Genomic DNA, 21411 nt, shown 5'->3' with positions numbered 1-21411 from the left:
AATTACATGTCTAAATATTTAAATTAGGAAACTATATAAAACTCCTATACGTACTAAATATTCAATGTTCAATACTATTAAGTCAAAAGAGTACAACTCACCAATATTTTATACAAACTCACTTTCTTTATATTTAGGCCCTATATACCTGCAAAATATTACTCCTATCTGTTCCCAAAGAATATGTTTTTTAATTCAACACGGGTTTTAACGGGGACATCCCCTTTCCACACTCTGTATGAGCGCCAGCCCCCACCTTTGGTGGCAGCCACTCCGTCGCCTTCTACACCAGCTTCTGTGGCAGATCTTATTCGACAACGGGGCGAGCTCTTGGTAGACTTGCGACGGAACTTGGCCAAAGCTCAGCAGCGAATGCGAGACAGCTAATCGTCACCGACGTGATGTTCAATTTGAAGTGGGTGACATGGTGTTGTTAAAATTGCAACAATATAGCCAACATTCCGTTGCACGTCCATTGTCAGCTAAGTTAGCTCGGCGATATTATGGTCCCTTTAAGGTGATTGAACGCATTGGACATCGGCTACAATTACCAGCAGGTGCACGGATCCATGATGTTTTCCATGTTGGATTACTGCGTAAGTTCATTGAAGGTCAGGCTGGTCCTTCCCCAGCCGAACTCCCTTCAGAATTTATTGCGAACAGGCCCATTTCTACGCCCACTCAGATTGTAGGAAGCCGTGTTGTTTTGCATGCCGGACAGCCAGTTGACCAGGTTTTGGTTCGCTGGTCAGGAGATGACCAACCTACACCAACTTGGGAACCATTACAGGAGATATCACGGCGCTTTCCTTATTTGCTTCTTGAGGACAAGAGCGGTTCTAACGGAGGGGGAGTTGATACGAGTGTCTCTTTACCTACACTCGATCATCAACCAAATGCTACTGATTTACAGGACGAAGCACAACAATCGGACATAGAGCCAACTCGGAATGAACCAGCCAAGAAGAATCAGAGGCCTAGACGAGTAACCATACCGCCGGACCGTTTCCAAGACTACGTCCGACGTTCAAAGTGATGCTGCATGTTTGTTCAGTGTTCTTATTATGTTTATTGAGACTATTTTAAGTTTGTAATAGGATAGAGAGTCGAGCGTGTTTATAAGCTCCTTTCCGGTTTTTCTATGTGGTTCTTTCCCGTATCGCAAAAGAGAGTCGAACCACCCTAGAGTCCTTAGTATAAATAGAGCCTTGACTTGTGTTATTAAGTTTTTTATGAAATAACAAGCTCTATTTTAGTTGATCTTTGCTATCACTTTCTCGTTGAAAAACATACAAATCCTAGCGTGATCGACAGACATTGAATCTGCGACACTCCCTCCGTTCTGTCACGCAAGAATCCACCCTTTGGAACTCTGATAAGGACGTTTCACCTTATCACTTGGGGTTGTTTTTTTTGTTGGTTAAGTTTGTTTTGTTTTTGAATAATAATGTATTTTTTAAAAATAAAGTGATTGCATTTTCTTCGTATTCGTATCGAAATTTTAATTCCGTAAATTGTTTAATTTGGTGAATTTGTGAAATTTTTTTATTGCGGGAAGTTCGCGCGGGATGTCCGCCACTGTGCTGTAGGATGTCCTTATGACGTGGCAGTGCTGCGGGAGGTCCTTATGACGTGGCAGGAGGTGTTTTTGGGAAGTTCGTCGGGAAGGGCGACGGGACATCCATCCCATTGGAGATGCTCTTAGGGTATTTTATTTTCTTTTCGATTGTTTCAACTGAGATTGAATTAATCACAGTCCAACTATTTCAATCCTTACATCACAAAAAGGTATACGAATCAAACAAATGGAGTATCATTAACCCGCCTGTCCACGCTAATGAATTTATTGATCTCAATATGAAAATAAAACAGTCCACACTCAACAATACATTATTAATTAATACAGCTATCAACAAATACTATAGTATAATAATTTGTGAAATGCATGTCTAAAGGGAACGTGGAGGTTTAGATCTTGATTTTGGCGGATTGAAATACTTTCTCGGCACACTCGGCGTCACCGGCAGCTCCGGAATCGGCGGCGCTTTCGGAATCGGATGCGGCCTCCTCCTCTGCGGCGGGGCCGATATTCCAGCCGCCGGCACTGGCCGAACCGACGACGCCGGCGTTGGTGCAATCACAGCGGGTGGTTGAGTTTGAACAGGGGACTGAATTGGGGCAATTGGGGACTGAATTGGCCCATTTTGCGGCGGTGGTGATCGCCGGAGGTTAACCGGAGAAGAAGGCGGCAGTGTCGGAGATGGGCTTGAAGTTGGCGGCGGAGATGGAGCGTCAAGTGGAAGCGACGGAGCCGGTGTATCATATGACGGCTGAGGAGACGGAGATGGTGGTTGGACGGGAGAAGCAGCCGGCGGAGGGGTGTACTCCGGCGGCGAAGGCCGCGGCTTTGGGCCGAAGAATGTGAGGTTGGGGAAAAGCCAAAAGAAGGCAGATTGGCAAGTGATAGGTGAAAATTTTACCACAGCGGTGGGCCTAGTAATATTTATTGTCGAATTACTAATCATTTTCAGAGAGGCAGTTTGTGCTGCTTGTATGTGGCAGGGCGCACCGGATCTACTCTGCAGCTTCGCATAGCAGCCATCCGTGTCGTCAGAGTCCCCCGCGGTCTCAGCAGAGAGCGTCACGTTGAACTTCCCACTCTCATCAACGCCTCCGTTTCCCTGCGCCCTCATCTCATTCGCGTTGCACTTGATCACAACTTCAAACCCTGCAACTAGACGTATAGCGTTAACGAAAAAATATATAAATAAATTAAAAGTCGGGGGTGCTTGAGCCCACCCAAGCTAAATGATCAGTAGTACATACCTTGAGATGAATTGCGATTGTTTATGCAATCGCTGCAGTGCATAGCCCCGACTACCTCAAATACCGGGGTCTTGGCTTGAATGCAGCAAAGAAGTGAGAGTAGGAAAACACCGACGACCAAGGGATTAAGTCGAAGCCCCATTGCTAAAGAAAGTGTGAAGTGGATTTGATGAGAGTCTCAATGGCTAATTTATATTATGAGATGTTTATGTTGAAGGTCCCATTTGGAAATAAACACTGCAGCACTGGCACCGGCTTTGTTGATGGAAATTTACCTTTTTAAGATAGAATTGAAGCTTAGCTATTACAATACCATTTATTAACCCATACCTGCATACTTCAAGTGCATTCTACTACAAAATTTGTGCCATTGAAGTAGAAATAAATGGCACCATTTGTTAGGTGGATCTACGGGTTTTTTTTGTTAATTTAACTATTGGTACGTCATCCTTTTTTCGGAAGATAAAAAGATTGAAATTGATATCATGTTAATAACAAGCTTTTTTGGGTTGAAAATAGTTGGTAATACTGAGTTTGGTAGAAAGATAATGTTTATTATGCAGATTCAGTTTTAGTCAGAGGCTTATAAGGCTTTTGGAATTAAGATGCTTGTGTAGATTGCGCTACTGAGAACTACGTTTATTCGAATTAAGATGCTTGTGTAAATTGACTATTGAAAACTACGTTTTGGAAAAGACTTAAATTCCATATTATTCTTTGTAATTAAATTGTGAACTAATGCTTTAAAAGTTACATGGCTCTTTTATTTAATTTTTTGGATTATCTAGAGCTTCAAACATGGGTGAAGTTGTATGAGATCTCGAGCTGTGCCTTCACGAAACCAATATTGGATGCGATTGATCTTGATATTCTTTGTGTTGCTTATGGTGACACCAAATGATCAAAATGAGGCCACTGCCATGCTTCAAACTCATCATATTCGGAGTTTGTGTTGCTGTTCGATTTCTGACATTGTGTTTGGCGTGTAGAACACCAGAGTTGAATTGGGTGAGCGATGATGAACTCGTTTCTGAGTTCCAATTACATGAATTGATTAAGCTTGGAATCGTACTGAGATTGTATTGATATGCCAGCCAACTTTTTACAAGGGGACCATACTATTAAATTGTTACCAATTTAAGTCAAATAAAGGTCATTAAAGGTTATTTTAATCCCATGTGCTCGATGGAGAGGATGCAACAATTGAAAGGCTCCACCAAATTATTACTCCATTTTGGAATGACTAATGTATCTGTAACACATGATTTTGTAGCTTTTAAGTTTCTAAGGTTATGTTTGGATGAACACATGGACAGCTGTTGGTAGTAGTCCTTCTCAGTTCATAGGTGATTTTTCCATCGACTGTGGCTCGAGTGACACTTCTAAAGCTTCAAGTGATTGCAGGGAGATTTGCACCAAGATTGTAGACTCAGATATACTAGTTGGTGAGATCTTGCTACGTGATGATGAGCCAAAGAAAAGGCCACAAATGGCTCAAGTTGTGACACGGCTTGAGATTGCACCCCGAGTGATCTAGATCATATACATCTATCTGATGAAGTGAATAAAGTGGAAAACATCGAGCCACCTTCTACAAGTAATTAATCCAGCTAATCATGAAACTAACTTATCATCAACTCACTCAAACAACAAAATTAATTCAGACAAAAATGAAACTGACATTGCCTCAGGCTGATTTCTTATCATTCAGTCTCATCATATATAAATCGCAATTTGGGAAAATTCGATTCCCAATCATATTTTTGACTGTCTATCGCCGTCATCCCTGACTGATTTTGGCTTGTGTTTCTTTTTCTTTTCAATTTCTCATTTAAATCAATGAAATATACAAAAATGGTGATTTATTACTTTTTAAAGGTAGAATTGACCAGAAATTAATAAAATTTACTATTATTTAAATGAATTTTTTCCTTTCTTTGTCTCCTAGAAATTTCGTTGTTGAGAAAACATGTCGAAATATTGAAGGCATATATACTTCTAATCATGCAAATTGAGTTGTTAATGAGCATCAAAGAGTAAAGTAGATAATTCAATTATGAAGAATCAAAGAGTAAAGTAGATAATTCAATTATGAAGAATCTAGTAGTAGTACCTCATCCGTCTCATTACATCTGACTAGAGATGTTAATCGGGTCGGCCCATCGAGTTGCGGGTTAATAAGAATGGTTAATCAGGCTGTGATTTTTCCGGGTTATAAAAGTTCAATCCTAATCCTAAAAGCTCGGGTTTCGGGATAGCCCAACGGATTAATCGGGTTACTACCGATAAGATTAACATGCGATCAAACCAATAAATAATGATGAAAATTAGTTATATTCATAAAGTGTAAAATATTTAATTATGATAAATTTGAGATATATGCTAAAACTCAATTATAAACATGATCAATACTAATTTTTGTAATATTTCGTGAAATTTTAAAGCATATTTTAGGAATTTAAATATTTTTAAAGTGAATTTGAAGTTTTTAATTATTTATTAACTATTATATTAACAAAAATTCAATATATAATTTTTATATTTGATTATAAAATTGAAAATAGTTTTTTTAGTTATCTTTACTCTAAAATTAATCAATGAAGTGTCGAATTAGATGTAAAAGAATAAAATAATATAAACTTTATCGGGTTTTCGACCAGCCTATCGGGTTTTCGGGTCTGGCCCTAACGGGCTGCGGGGTTAATCGGGTGCAGGCTAATCGGATTTTAATTTTATCGGGCTAGAAATTTCCAGCCCTAATCGTATAAATTTGACGGGCTATTCGGGTCAGCCCACGGATTGCGGGCTACATTGACATTCCTACACGTGACACATTTATTTTGATTTTGAGCACATGTTTCTAGATAGGGGTATTTAGTGGTTAAATAAAGAAAAAATAAAATAAGAATCCAAAAAAATTTACAAAGAAAAAGTAGGAGAGAAATAGATTGTTATTTTTTACTATAAAAGAAAATGTCTAACTTATAATTAGAAAAAAAAAATTCATTTCACTTATATTAGAACGACCGGGAAAATAGAATATTCCAATTTCCAAATGTGATTGGTAGTATGTAATGATGTGGTCACTTCATTGAAGAAGCTATCTCAGTATACAAATGCGTCTTTGTAATCGTTCGGTAAATCGTGTTATGCGTTTCAGTTTTATTAAATTTGTTATTAAGTTAATCATGCTATTGATTATTTTCTCACCAGCCACCATTCACTCACCCTCCTCCTCCTACTGCCGGAAAGATTTCTTACTACACCTTTTGTCATGGTGCTCGCTCCAGCTACCGGAAAATCCCCAATTTTAGCTGAAAATGTGAGATCTTTAGCGGTTTGTCGCGTTTTTTCACTATCCGAGATCCAGTCAGCCACCGCAGATTTCAGCGACGACCACGTGATCGGAAAAGGTGGATTTGGGAAAGTCTACAAAGGCCTCATTGATAATGGGTCACTTTTTGTTGCCATAAAGCGTGGGTTAGGGAAAGGGCAAGGCCAGACTGAATTTGCTGCGGAGATTGAAATACTAAGTAAGTTTCGACATCGTAATCTAGTCTCTCTGATTGGGTACTGTGATGAACAGGGAGAGATGATTCTTGTTTATGATTACATGTCTAATGGAACGCTAGCAGATCACCTCTACAATAAAACGACACTCTCGTGGAATGAATGGCTTAAGATATGTATTGGAGCAGGGCGAGGTTTGGACTATCTTCACTCGGGTTGCTCCATCATACACCGTGATGTCAAGCCTACAAATATCCTTTTGGATGAAAATTTCACAGCTAAGGTTTCAGATTTTGGGTTGGCCAAACATTTAGGGCATGATATCTTACACAGCCATGTCTTCACTAATGTTAAGGGCACATTTGGGTATTTAGACCCAACTTATGTTACCACGAATGTACTTACAAAGGGAAGTGACACTTATGCGTTAGGGATAATATTATTGGAGGTATTGACTGGGATATCAGCGGTTGACACTAAAATGCTTTCAGAGTATGGCGTGTGTATGAGCATGTGGGCTCAAGAAAAAATTCAAAATGGAAAAGCTGATCAGATTGTAGCTTCAAATTTGAAGGGCGAAATCTCAGAAGATTGCTTAAAGACATTTGTTAGAGTTGTTAAAAAATGTTTGCATCCTGATCCCAAGAAACGACTCACAATGACTCAAGTTGTGGCGCAGCTTGAGTTAGCCATTGAACAACAGGAGAGGAAAGGGGCAGCAACAAAAAGATTACAATTTTGGCCATTTTGGAATAGAGATATACTGTTTGGTAAAAGTGAATTCTTTCTATGTTATAGTACATAATTTACAAATATTGGATGTGATGATCTTGATATTCTTTGTGTTGGTTATGGTGACACAGGATCAACACCAAAGTCCATCTCTGCCACTGCCATGAAAAAAGCCTTTCCACTAGCTGGTATGTATAAGCTCTGTCTGTGTACATATAATTTAGAATAGTAGGATATTCAAGTTGCGATATGATCTTGATATTCTTTGTGTTGGTTGGTTATGGTGATACAGGATCAACACCAAATTCTCAAAATGAGGTTGAAGTTAATATGGTGTCAAATGCCATCCCTGCCACTACCATGAGAGAAGCTGATGTCCCTTTCGTTCTATTCGGTGAAATAAAGGACATCAATTATGGTGATGTTAATCCCATGTATAATGGATTCAAAGGTGTCTTGAAAACTGGAGATGATGCAACAATTGAAATGCTCCACTTCATGCCAAAGCATAAATTTAGACCAAAGGTTTGGAATAGCTATATAATATATTGCCTATCTGGATGAAAAGGTTTGTAATTTGGGAATGACTAATATAGCGATAACATATGGTTTTGTAGTTTTCAAGACCATTATCTGAGCTGAGGCATAGGAACGTGGTCGAACTAGTTGTTTACAATTTGGATGGCCGTCAGCAGGTCTTGGCGTATGATTTTGCTCCACGAGGGTCCCTACACAACATTCTCCATGAACAACAAGGCATAGGTTCAAACTCAAACCCATATCTAACATGGTCCCAAAGAGTCCAAATCGCTCTTGGGGTCGCCAGGGGATTATGCTACATTCATGACCATGACGAGGAATTGATCCATCATAACATCAGATCCAACAATATTTTACTTTGTGATGATGACACTGCTATGATAATTGACCCTTTTCTATGGACTCAATGCCAATTTTGTGAGACAATATCATTGAAAGAGTGCCATCCTAGTCTACCAATTGCTCACAATCAGGAATGTGATGTTTACAACTTTGGTGAGATTCTCCTAGAGCTCTTGACAGGTAGTAAAATGCTCGTTGATAACACAGGACAAGCAAGACAGCGTCACATTGTGTCATTGGTATGCAGCACAACAATAAATTCTTTACCAGTGTCTTTGTTTCATGTATAATTAGTTTTAAATAATATGACACCGGTCATTACCACAGCTGGACTCAGACGTGGTACACAAGATTGTGGATGCTAGATTAGAGGCAGACTACCCGCTCGAGGCAGTTAAGAAGGTAAATAACTTGTTTGTCTGATAAGTCTCTTGCATTTGATTTCATGATTATGATAATTTGTCTTAAAAACAGATGGCTAAAGTTGCTCAATTGTGCCTTCGAAAATATTCTCGTCCAAAGATGAGTGCAGTTGTACAAGATCTTGAGCAGTGCCTTTTGCTAACCAAATCACACGCTTAGAGCTAACCAACTGAGATTGTATCTTATTGTGCATGAAAGCAAGAGATCTGAAGAAAGATGCCACCCGAAATGAAAGAAATTACTTCATGCATAAGTGGAGCACGCGTGATTGGTTTCGGTAGTGTATGATTCCGATTATGATATCTCATTATAATCTTCTTTATGCTTTCTCATTTGCCTTTTTTGTGTTGCATTTCCACTTTGTCCTGCTTTTTGGGGGAAAGTGTGGATCTTTATTTGATAATTTCGCAACTAAGTTGTGTTACATCATCATTGTATGCGGCTTTATTTCTCCAATGTTGCATTTGAAATTTCAGAATTTGGTGATTTTGTATTGGATGTCCGTATTAATGATAAGGTTGTGAATAGATACCACCAATGTGAGGTGGAATGAGAGAGGGGTGAGAATGCTGGCGTGCAAGATGGGGAGAAATTTCAGGGTATTTTGTATGATCCCAGAATTATTTTTAATCAAGGATATTTGTGTTTATTTACACTAAAATGACTGATATTTCTAATTTTCATAATCATGCCTGATATTTCTTTTTTATTGGGATGGGCTAGAATGATCGGTTAACTAGTAGTGAAAGTTATGTCTTCTTTTGTGGGCTTCTATAATCCAGATGTGCAGGGCAGCCCATTAATTTATTGGGCCACAACAAATAGAGCATTGCCAGCCAACTGCCTTACAAGTGGATCATACTATTAAGTTCTACCAGTTTATGTCCTTTTCATTCTATTCAGTGAAATAAAGGTCATTAATGGCTATTTTGATTTCATGTACTTGATATCTAATTGATTAACAGGAGTCCTGGAAATTAGACAGGATGCACCAATTGAAAGGCTCCCCTACATGCCAAAGCATTGATATGTAGCAGAGGTTTGACAATAACTATATATTGGCCTATCTGGATGATTTTTTTTATATTAATTTGGAATGACTAATGTAGCTGTAACACATGGTTTTGTAGGTTTTGATATCATTATCTATGCTGAAGAATGAGAATATGGTCGAACTAGCTGTTTATTTTCTGTTTAGCCGTCAGCAAGTGATTTTGCTGCATTGATGATAAGATAATGCAGAGATTTGGACTAATTCTCCAAGTGGTATATATTATAGTAGGATTGAATATGATGAGGTCTTGCTACAGATTTACATGAACTGCTGAGTAAATAATGTGTGGTGGGTGTGCAAACGAATGTGATCTAAAACTATTCCCAGTTGCAAAATAGCTCATCTCCCAGCATTGACTTTTGCTTTTGTTTCTTTCATAAATAAAATGATAAAAAGAATAAGTTACCAAAATAACAGGATAGATAGAATGGATCAATAATGATAACCTAACAAACTATGAGTCAAAGTTTTTTTTTAATACTTGTGTTACTAGAGTGCAAGCAACCTTCTTGAAAGAGAATCAACATTGATCTATTATCTCTATTCTTTTTTTGGAAAAAATGAATCTCTATCTTATTTCAACTTTCTTGATATTTATGAACACATGGATAGCTGTTGGTAGTAGTCCTTCTCAATTAATAGGTGATTTTTCGATCAACTGTGGCTCAAGTGACACTTCTAAAGCTACAAGTGATGGCAGGGAATGGCATGGAGATTTGCAGCCAAGATTTTCCTCCTTCCTGCAAATAAAGGGCTCATCAACCTCCTCGACTATTGTCTATAAGCCGCCCACCTCTGCCGATGATCTCGTTCCTCCCTATAACACAGCAAGGCTATCTCGTTATCAGTTCTCCTATTGGTTTCGGGTAAATCCAGGTCAGAAAATTCTCCGCCTTCACTTTAATCCGAGTCTTTATAAAGGATATAAAAGTTGCAAGGACTTATTTAGTGTGGATGCCGGCCCTTTCACCCTGCTCAGCAACTTTAGTGCTTCTCTTACTGCCCGTGCTCTTGGTGTGAGTTCTTTCGTCAAGGAATACTGCGTGAACATACCAGATAATCATCTGTTTGACATTGTTTTCTCTCCTACAAGTAGTCAGTTATTCGACACATTTGCTTTCATAAACGGCATTGAGATTATAGCACTGCCTGCTGGCCTCACTTACTTCCACGGACCTGATCAGGTCAGACTTCTAGTGGTTGGGAAGTCTCCTGTCTATGTCGATAACAGCACTGCACTTGAAATAATACGGAGGCTGAAGCTTAAAGATGATTCGGCTTCATCATCTGGTGATGGTGGTTACACGTTTGGGATGTGGGAAGCTGTACCAAAGCAGAAGCAAAAGAAACAAAGCGAGATCAAAAATATTACATGGACAACATCAGTGGATGTGGGATTTAGGTACTTGGTTAGGTTGTATTTCTCTGAGCTGTTACTCAAGTTGGAAGAGAGTGGTTCCGCTGTTGTCTTTAAGGTGAGGATCAATGAGATGCTAGTCGATTCTAGCATTCATGTGCTCGGAGAAAGGGGCAATGAAGATAGTCGCATCTCTAGGTATGTGGACTATATGGTGTTGATGAGAGGGCGCAAACAAGAGGGTAGACGTGACCTCGTTATCTGGATTGAGTCGAATGTGGATTTTACTGAGGAAACAAGACCCTTCAAAGGATTTGAAATTATGAAGTTGAGCAACCTTGAGTATAGTCTTGCCAGTCTGTATCCACCACTGTTGTCAGTGCAAGATTCATCACATGGGACACTACAAAATCTACAAATATTTGTTGGTGGCAAGAATATGATTGCAACTATTGCAATAACATTTCTTGTTGCAGCAAACATCATTTTTTACACATTGAGCCAGATATGGGGTGTTAATGCTAGAGGTGCAGAGGAGGAAAACTTGCTGTCGGAGAAGGCTATACAACTTTGTCGCCGGTTCTCACTGTCTGAGATCCAATCAGCCACCAAGAATTTCAGTGAAGCGTATATTATTGGAAAGGGAGGATTTGGTAAAGTCTACAAAGCCCTCATAGACGACGGGCACGAGACTGTGGCCATAAAGCGGCTAAAACCAAATGCAAGGCAAGGAGCACGTGAGTTCCGCACAGAATTTGAAACATTGATTGAGCTTCGACATGTTAATATAGTATCTCTGATTGGCTACTGCAACGAGCATGGAGAAATGATTATTGTTTAAGAATACATGGCCAACGGAACGCTGGCTGACCACCTCTACAAACTTGCAAAAAAGAGTGATAACGTCCCTTATATGCACTGGAAGGAGCGCATTTCTATTTGCATCGGAGCTGCCCAAGGGCTGGAGTATCTTCATAGTGGTCAGAGATACTCATACACCGTGACATAAAGGCTTCAAATATACTTCTTGATAAAGATTTTTCAGCTAAGGTCTCAGATTTTGGTTTGGCCAAATATTAAAACAGAAGCAAGTCGGAGAGTCACGTGAGCACAAAAATTAAGGGGACATTAGGATACTTGGACCCAAGTTATTTCTCCACTGGTAAACTGACCAGGAAAAGCGACATATATGCTTTTACTGTAGTGCTGTTGGAAGTATTGTGTGGGAGATCAGCAGTGGATCGACTGTATTTAGGCGATAATCAGATTCTGACCAAATGGGCTCTAGAAAACATAAGAAAGGGAAGAGTTCACCAGATTGTAGACTCAGATATAGTTGGTGAGATCATGGAAGATAGCCTTGAGTCATTTGTGGAGCTTCTACAAGAAGCTTGCTTGATGAGCCAAAGAAACGACCACGAATGGCTCAGGTTGTGACACAACTTGAGATTGCACTTGAGCAGCAGGAAAGAGCAACACCCTCTCTGGTTCAAGATGGTGTAACGAGTGATCTAGATCATATACATCCATCTGATGAAGCGAACATCAACAATAAAGTGGAAAACGGCGAGCCACCTTCTACAAGTAATCCAGCTAATGATGAAACTACCTTATCATCAAGCTTAGGTCCAGCCATGACAGCCTCCACAGATGTACAGGATGTTACACCATCTCGTGTAGTACAGATGGGCAGCAGAAAAGGTGGAACAAAGTCTACGACAAATAAGCCATCACTCTTTGGGTCATTGGGTGGATTTTGGAACAAAATAAAACCGTCAAGTAAAAATAAGCCATCAGTATTAGGTATGGTGACTATACAAGTAAAGTGTTATCTATTTATGGTTTGGTTCTTGTTACTCATTAGGCAATTCTGCAGGTAACCAAGCTGTGGAAGTGGTGAAAAAGAGCGACCAAAGTGTTAGTTTGCTTCCAATCACTGTCCCTGCCATTCCACTAGATGTGATGAAGAACATTACTGGTAATTTTAGCTTGAAGTGTTTGATTGGTAAGGGCTTCAGAGGAGAAGTTTTCTGTGCAATTCTGGAAACTGGGCAGCCGGCAGCAATTAAAAAGCTAGACTACAGCGAGCAAGACCAAGAATCATCACTGGTTTGGGCATAAGACTTGTATGTTAATGTAGCTTCATCTGTGGGAAAGAGATATATTGTTGTAATCTTGTGGTTTTGTAGGTTTCAGTTTTGTCCAACCTAAAGCATGAAAACGTGGTTCAGCTACTCGGTTATTGTACAGATGGAGACGAGCAAATCTTAGCTTATGAGTTTGCTCCTCACGGGAGCATACATGACATTCTTCATGGTAAGCAGTCTACCAACAAGCTTTATGGCCTAAAAAGAGTATGCAGCTAATGAACTGATTTGATTGTTAACTTAGCGAAAGCAAGTTCAGAAATCAGACGACGCATGCAGGTTCTGTCATGGACCCAAAGGCATCAAATTTCGATTGGAGCTGCAAAGGGATTGGAATACATTCACAGCATGACACAGATTCATCACAACATCAAGTCCACAAACATTTTGGTTTTTGGCAATTATGATGTTGCTAAGATCACTGATCTCTGTCTGTCAAATCCAAGATCTGATATGACAGAGTGTCTTTCCATAGTGGCTGGGACTCTTGGTTACCAAGCCCCTGAGTATGAACATTTGATCCTCTCTCAACTATTTATAATCTGATTATTCGATTGCGTGGATATTAATGATGAAATTATATATTAGATATTTGATGATTGGAGAGGTAAGTTGGCAGAGCGATGTTTACAACTTCGGTGTGGTGCTCATGGAACTCTTGACTGGCCACCAACCAATTGATCGCTCGTTGCCAAGGGGAAAACAACATCTTGTGAGCTGGGTATGCATACCCAATTTCTGTGTTAAGTATATTTCTTCATTCTCAGTATATTTTGGGATTCTCATTTGAAATATATAAATCAGGCAACACCAAAACTCACTACAAGCAAGGTATATGAGGTTGTTGATGCTCGACTGGAAGGAAATTATCCTCGAAAAGCTGTTGCAAAGGTAAACTAACTATTTCTTCTTCTCACCAATATCAGTTTGATTGGTGAAACTGTGTGTTGCTCCATTGTTGATCTACTTTCTTTCCGGCTTAAGCAGATGGCTGCAAGCAATTGCTGCCTCGTGTGTGCAGTTTGAACCTGATTCGCGCCCGACAATGAGTGTTGTTGTAAAAGAGCTTCAGTCTCTCTTGGGTTGCTGATCTTTTTTTCTTTATACGTTCGATTTTCCTTCTTTTTTTTTTCTCAGATTTTGACATGTAAATAGCATTTTTAAGCATTTGAATTTACATTTATTTTAATGAAATGACAAATTCTCAGACATTTCCAGTAACTCAGAAATAAAACATACTCCTAGAAAATCAAATGTTACTTCCAATAGTGATCTACGGTCAAGTAAAGATTAATCAGATGAGAACATTGAAGAGGCCACATATTTGTGAAACTTTGGCAGCAACTCACCTATTTCATGAACATAAGTCCAAAATTAATCTTCAAATGACATAGTTGTTCTGTGTAGATTAAGAAACCTAACAATTAATTAATTTATTTCAATGTGTTTGATTTTTTTTGGTAATTATCAAGGGCATCCACTAACAGAAACATTGACTATTCTCGCGTTGATTTGTAGATATCTAGGTGGAGGGACAGCTGGTCCAAGGATTTAAAGCTACCCCATACCCAAAGACAAGTATCGATCCCTTGACCGTTTGGTTGAGGGTGGACGAGTTCCATGCTACTCGACCACACCCTTGGATTCAATTTGCTTGTTTTAATATCTTGAATTGGAGTCATTTAGCTGGAAATAATGATTAGCTAAGTCAGCTAAATAATTTCACTCTTTAAATAGAAAACTAAATTCTACAATTGCATTATGGGAGTGAATTCGAGCTTCAGTTCAATCAAAGTTAGTTTACAACTAGATATCTTGGAGTACAATCGACTGGTCTTCATCAATGCGGGACCACCAAACTTGTAGTACACATATTTTGAATATTGATACTTTGTTAAAAATTGTTAATATTCAATCTTACAAAAATTGGCGTGATAAAGAATGCTTGTAATTGTCAAATTGACATTTTCAATAGAAAATGTTGGGCCATATTTGTTTTATGCTGTATTTTAGTACTATTTCAGAACAAGTTATTCCGCGGGAAAATAATTCATCTTCTTGCTAGCGGCAAAGCAAACTTGAGCTGAAAATATGGATTCATCTGCAGCAGCCGAGAATCTGTGTCGTCGATTTTCACTTGCTGAACTCAACATCGCCACCGGAGATTTCAGCGAGGAGCACGTGATTGGAAAGGGTGGTTTTGGTAAAGTCTACAAAGGTTTCATTCATAATGACCCACTGCTGTGGCCATAAAGCGCCGGCTAACATCAGATCCCAGCCAAGGCCAGACGGAGTTTGCTGCCGAGATTGAAACACTAAAAGTAAGTTTCAACATTGTAATCTGGTCTCTCTGATTGGGTACAATGATGAACGGGGCGAGATGATTCTTGTTTATGACTACATGTCTAATGGAATGCTAGCTGATCACCTCTACAATAAGTCGACACTCTCATGGAATCAACGACTTAAGATATGTATTGGAGTGGGGCGAGGTCTGGACTATCTTCACTCTGGTTGCTCCATCATACAACATGATGTCAAGCCTACTAACATCCTTTTAGATCAAAATTTCATTTCTAAGGTTTCGGATTTTGGGTTGGCTAAACATTTAGGACATGACATCTTACAGAGCCATGTCGTCACAAATGCTAAGGGTTCATTTGGGTATTTTGATCCGAGTTATTTTAGCACCGGTGTACTAATTAACAAAGGAAAGCGACACTTGCGCGTTTGGGATAATATTATTGGAGGTATTGAGTAGGAGACGTGCGGGTCCCTTCACGACATTCTTCACGAACAGCAAGGCATAGGCTCATCCTTTTACAGTAGCATTGGCCTATTGAAATGTCTGATTATAGATAGGTAAGAAGCTAAAGGAATGCTTATATTATAACTGAGAAAACACATTCACATAAGTATAATTTAGTTAAGCAGTAGTAGTAATTCTTAACAAAAGGTCCTGACTTGGCAAATTTAATAATGTAATTGAAGTAATAACTCAATATACTAATCGAACCACATGATAAATTTTAATTTCAAGTAATCCAAATTCAATTAATTAGGTGACACATAAATAATATATTAAATACTACTCCCCCCATCCGTGAAATGTTATCCATTTTTGTCATTTCGGTTCGTCCACAAAATGTTGTCCACTTTGCTTTTTTCTATTTGTGTTCAATCGACTCCGCTTTCCACTAACTCATTACACTCACATTCTATTATAAAACTAATATGGAGTATAAATATGGGACTCATATTCTATTAACTTTTTTCACTAACTTTTCTATACATTTCTTAAAACCCTTACCAAGTCAAACATGAACAATGTTTTATGGACAAAGAGATTAGTTAATTGAAAGCAAAATTACAAAAGGACCATGAACTAGATAATAATACTCCCTAGTAAGTCCCTCCATTCAATAATAGGAGTGATCTTTTGTAGTGTGATCCATCCGCTTATAATAATTTAATTTTATTATAATTATAAATGATAAGTAGATTATGTTGTATATTTTATTATAAAATTTATATATTAAAAAGACGTGAACCTTTTTTTTTCAAACTCACATCTATATGAATGAGAGTCCTAATAAGAACAGTTTAATTTAATGTAACAAGAGAGGGTGACATTGTCATCGTGAGAGCATCCACAATGGCAACAGGTCAGCCATAGGCCAGCACTAAAATTTCTCCCGCCACATTATCAGGACAAGCAACCGCACAAGCAATAAGCTAGCTATAGGCCAGCTACATCAAACAAAATTATAAAAAACAACTAAAAATTTACAGAATTAAACACAAAATACGGAATTAAATTTATGACGCATATACGGAAAAATTCATTAATTTCATTAAAATAAAAAAAGTACATTAATTAAAAAAAATTACATAATAAAAAAAATACATAAAACAAAAAAAACTATCGTCGTGCAGTCCTCCGCGCCCACAACTCTTCCATTGAATCATTTTGGAGTTGAATATGAGCATCCACTTAGCGCATGTCGGCATGTGCCTGGAGGCGGCCGATTTCATCGTAAGGTACCCCCCTTCGTACGTTGGGGGTGACCACGCCGTGGCATGGACCGGCTTCATCGTCATTGGCCCAACTAGTCAGTTGTACACCTTCATCTTCGACTATCATGTTGTGCATGATAATACAGGCGTACATTATAGAAGCAATGCAGTCGACAAGCCACAAACGTGTTGGACCCTAATTGCCGCCCATCGGGACTGAAGCACACCAAATGCGCGCTCCACGTCATTGCGCGCCGACTCCTGCCGTTCCGCAAAGTAGCCTTCCAGTCCTCATTTGCGCATCTGATCGTCTTCACAAAGACAAGCCACCTAGGGTATATCCCATCCGCCAAGTAGTAGCCCATATCATGCTGGTTGCCGTTGGCGACAAAACCGATGGCCGGACCGACGCCCTGGCACTGCTCGTTGAAAAGGGGCGACGAGTTGAGGACGTTGAGGTCGTTGTTCGACCCGGCTGCCCCAATATACGCATGTCAAATCCACAGCCGATAATCAGCTATGGCCTCGAGGATCATCGTGGGATTCTTTCCCTTGTAGCCGGTGGTGTAGAACCCCTTCCAGGCAGTGGGACAGTTCTTCCACTCACAATGCATACAATCTATGCAGCCTAACATCCCCGAGAACCCATGCTTCTCCCCATGCATCTGCATCAGATCTTGACAGTCTGCTGGGGTAGGGCTTCAAAGATACTGATCCTTGAATATTTCAACAACGCCCTCACAGAAATGCTTCAGACACTTCAGGGCAGTCGTTTCACCGATGTAGAGGTACTCGTCCCACATGTCTGCCGCGCCTCCGTAGACCAACTGCCTCGCAGTGCACTTTTGAATAGGGGTGTGGCCGGGTCTGCTAGCCGCACCGTGCCTGAAGCGGAAGCACATATATCGGCGCTCCAAAGCGTCAACGATACGCATAAACAGCTCTCTGCAGATCCTAAAACGCCGCCTGAACAGGTTGGCGTTAAACCGCGGCCGCTTCTGCGAAGTAGTCGTCATATAGCCGCCGATGTGCAGCTACGTGATCCCGAACAATCACTGCTCGGCGGTGGACAACGGGTCGAGGTCGAGGTACCGCCGGATGCAAAGCCCCTTGTATCAGCCGATCTATCTCACCTGACGTATAGGCCTCCAATACTTCGTCCATTTGCCGTTCGTACTCCTCATCACTACTATCACTTCTACCACTCGCGTTACTCATTTTGCGTTGTTGCTCTTGTACAGAAATTAAGAGAGAGAGAAAACTCGTTAAAACAAGTGGTGCGAATGAAAATGAAGTGAAAATTGCGTAAGTATAGTGTTTCGGAAATTAAAAAAAAATAATAAAAAAAAACGCGCATTGGCCGATCGCTCGCCGCTCGCCAGCCTACAATGGCAGCGAGTGGATCGGCGAGCGCCCGGGAATCGGCGAGCGCTCGTCGTTTCTCTAGCCGAGTACACGCTCGCCGATTGCAATGGTTCGGCGAGCGGACAGGCTAGCGCCGGAAATCGGCTAGCCGGTCGCTCGCCGACTATTGTGGATGCTCTGACTCACAAATAATTTGCTGGAAAGCACAAAGTACAAACTATGTGAAGTTTTCTGAGTTTTCCCACTTTGCACATAAAATACATTTTTTCAAAAAATGAGATACCATTCCACGAATTTAATTTGCTAAAAGAAAAGACATGAAGTACTTAGCAGACAGCTACTTCTACGATATGAAGATTTTTAATCTATTTTCTGTTAACATAGATCCTTAAAGATTGATGAGTATATATGACTGCATGAGAATGGCAATTCTCCTCGAGTTAAATGCAGAAAGGGCTGGAGAGCTCCATCTGCAAGGATGGCATGAGCGTGATTAAACGAACGTTGACCCAGTTTCATCATCTGAGGTCTCCTGCTGCCAAAACTCAAGTTGCAACCAATATGGCACAGGACATCCTGGGGTCTCCTGCTGCCACTCAAGTTGCTGCACCACTTGAGCCATCGCTGGCCGTCTCACTGGCTCACCATCCAAGCATCTTTCAGCAATCCCCAAAAATATCTTTAAGCTATCATCTGGTATTTCATGCAATAGATCTGAAGCCACCAACCTATCAAGATGTCCTTCACTAATGTTTTCTCTAAACCATGGGACCAGGTTACACTCATTGTCTCCAAGACTTGGATCCACTGCTGCTCTTCCACTCAATACTTCCAACAGAAACACCCCAAAGGAGTATACATCACTTTTCTGAGTTAAGACACCTGTTGTTGCATAAGATGGGTCTGTATACTGATGCGTGCCCTTCACTTTCGTCTTAACACGGCTCTGTAACTTACTTCTGCTTAAATGCTTGACCAAGCCAAGATCTGAGACCTTGGCTTTGAAGTTTCCGTCAAGAAGGATATTTGAAGCATTTACATCACGATGTATGAGGGAGTGTTTGTGAAGGTAGTCCAGACCTCGACCAGCTCCAATGCATATGTCAAGGCGTCTCTTCCAAGTTAGAGATGCTCGACTAGATGCAAAGGAGTCAGCATTGTTGCTCGAGCGTTTGTAAAGGTGTTTGGCTACTGATCCACAGCCCAATAACTCATAGACTATAATCATTTCCCCGTTGTCATTGCAGTAGCCAACCAAAGACACCAGATTATCATGCCGGAGCCTAGTTAGCACTTCAATCTCATTCAGAAACTCGCGCGACCCTTGTCTGGCATTTGGTTTTAGCTGCTTTACAGCAACAGCCTTTCTCTCTTTGTCAATGAGACCCTTGTAGACTTTACCAAACCCGGCCTTTCCAATCAGATTTTCACCACTAAAACCTTTGGTAGCTTGCCTAATCTCAGCTAATGTAAACCTACGGCAAAGCCCTTGAGCCCTGGCCGAGGGCATGATTCCCACCTTTATGGTGTCACTACTTACTCGAATTCTTCGTGTTACATAAAAAACGAAGCATCCAAGAGCAAGTAATGCTATAGAATCACTTGGAATCACAGTTCTAGCACCAAGAACTTGGATTGAATCTTCGATAGCTGGATATGACAAAGGATTTGGACTAGCAAGACTGTTATCAAAGTTACTCATCTTCAATATTTCAAATTCTTTTAGCAGTTCCTGTCCATCCACGACCTTGCCATCTGCGCTGACACAAATCAGGAGATCACGCTTTCCCTGATGTTCTCGCCCTTTTATAACCACCACGTAGTCTCTGTACAACACCATGCCATTCTTCTCATTCCACCTGTCAGTGTAGCTATCCACAACCCTATTATTAATACTGACCTCAAACACAAAATCACCAGATTCCGAAACCTCAAATGCAGGGGAGAAATAAAGCCTGACCAAGTAGCTGAAACCGACATCCACAGATATCCTCCAGGTGTAACTCTGTCTCTTGGCCTTGCTTCCCTCCCCTCCCCACATCCCGAACAGATCACGGATATCGCCATCTAACAAGACAGGCCGCTGCAAAGTGTTTCGTCTGTAGACCATCTCAAGCGCAGTGCTGCTATCAACATAGACCCGAGACTTCCCCACCACTCGGACTACTCCAGGATCTCCGTCAAAGTAGGAAACCCTGGGAGGCATTGAGATGATCTCAATGCCATTCACAAAAGCATACATGCTTGACGACAGGCTAGTGAAAACCAGATTAAGCTGCTCGTTTTCTCCTATGTTTAAATAGTATTCCTTGACAATTGATCTCACACCTAGGGCAATCGAGTTTATAGAAGCACTAAAGTTGCTAAGCAGGATAAAATGGCCAGATTCAACCACAAACAAGTCATGAAAACCTTCGAATCCTTCGTATGAAGCTGGATAAAAGTGCAAGCGGAGGATTTTCTGACCTCGACTCACTCGAAATGAGTAGGAGAATTGGGAACGGGAGAGGCGTGCTGTTCCATGGTGAACTGGATCGTCCACAGAGTTGTTCAACGCATCCATCAAATTTGAGGCAATTGATGATCCATTTATCTGCATCAAGGGAGATGAGTTTGGTTGAACATCTCCGCGCCATTTTGTGCCATCAACAGCGGTGGAATTGCCGCCTGCGCCACAGTTGATCGAAACAATATCGTCTGCTAATTGAGTTGGATTGCAGTTAGAGGCTGCAAAAGCGATTGAGATGCCGATAAACAGCAGGATAACTGAAACGGAATCCATAAGCAATCACACATGGTGCCGACTTCAATTTTGTGCTCATTTTTAGAGGTCAATTTCGTTGAAGTTTCAGTGTCGTTGCTGAGAAATTAAAGCAAAATGCCAAAAACTAACCTAATTATTAACCCTTGCGCCACGCCAATTTTATCGATTGCGATATTGCTCCATCGTCTCGTCACTCGTGACTTAATTCCATTTTGGTTCCAAAAAATTTGCTCATTAATAGATTGAATAAAGTTGAAATATTTTTATTTTGAATTTTGTAATTAACTCGGACAGATATAGCATGATTGTTATCTTCTGCATAAAACTGTAGCAA

At 40.3% G+C, this 21411-nt stretch overlaps 3 protein-coding genes and 1 pseudogene across 5 annotated transcripts; 2 read left to right on the top strand and 2 right to left on the bottom strand.

Annotated features, from left to right (window-relative positions):
- Positions 1-1811: 1811 nt before the first annotated feature.
- LOC125202329 (proline-rich protein 4-like) lies at positions 1812-2984 on the bottom strand. 2 transcript variants are annotated; one of them, XM_048100705.1, is made up of 2 exons: positions 2827-2984; positions 1812-2734 (listed from the first exon to the last, which is right to left on the bottom strand). In XM_048100705.1, the coding sequence occupies exons 1-2, from the start codon at positions 2966-2968 to the stop codon at positions 1950-1952; spliced, it is 927 nt and encodes a 308-aa protein (XP_047956662.1). In that variant the 5' UTR covers positions 2969-2984; the 3' UTR covers positions 1812-1949. The 2 variants fall into 2 exon arrangements, with proteins under 2 accessions (XP_047956662.1, XP_047956663.1); XM_048100706.1 differs by having other exon boundaries at positions 1812-2728.
- Positions 2985-6043: 3059 nt separating this feature from the next.
- LOC125208513 (probable receptor-like protein kinase At2g21480) lies at positions 6044-8784 on the top strand. 2 transcript variants are annotated; one of them, XM_048108156.1, is made up of 7 exons: positions 6044-6359; positions 6462-7106; positions 7200-7256; positions 7361-7593; positions 7686-8189; positions 8278-8352; positions 8425-8784. In XM_048108156.1, the coding sequence occupies exons 1-7, from the start codon at positions 6101-6103 to the stop codon at positions 8530-8532; spliced, it is 1881 nt and encodes a 626-aa protein (XP_047964113.1). In that variant the 5' UTR covers positions 6044-6100; the 3' UTR covers positions 8533-8784. The 2 variants fall into 2 exon arrangements, with proteins under 2 accessions (XP_047964113.1, XP_047964108.1); XM_048108151.1 differs by having other exon boundaries at positions 6044-7106.
- A 197-nt stretch (positions 8785-8981) lies between these two features.
- LOC125208504 lies at positions 8982-14142 on the top strand (annotated as a pseudogene).
- A 4227-nt stretch (positions 14143-18369) lies between these two features.
- On the bottom strand, positions 18370-21318 carry LOC125209272 (receptor-like protein kinase FERONIA). Its single transcript, XM_048108881.1, has 2 exons — positions 21207-21318; positions 18370-21079 (listed from the first exon to the last, which is right to left on the bottom strand). The coding sequence occupies exon 2, from the start codon at positions 20910-20912 to the stop codon at positions 18807-18809; it is 2106 nt and encodes a 701-aa protein (XP_047964838.1). The 5' UTR covers positions 20913-21079; positions 21207-21318; the 3' UTR covers positions 18370-18806.
- Between the last annotated feature and the right edge of the window lie 93 nt (positions 21319-21411).

Source organism: Salvia hispanica, chromosome 1 (assembly GCF_023119035.1).
Source record: "Salvia hispanica cultivar TCC Black 2014 chromosome 1, UniMelb_Shisp_WGS_1.0, whole genome shotgun sequence".
NCBI classification, from domain to species: Eukaryota; Viridiplantae; Streptophyta; class Magnoliopsida; order Lamiales; family Lamiaceae; genus Salvia; species Salvia hispanica.
Note: the sequence above shows the minus strand (reverse complement) of the source record. Positions and strands in the feature narration are given on the sequence as shown.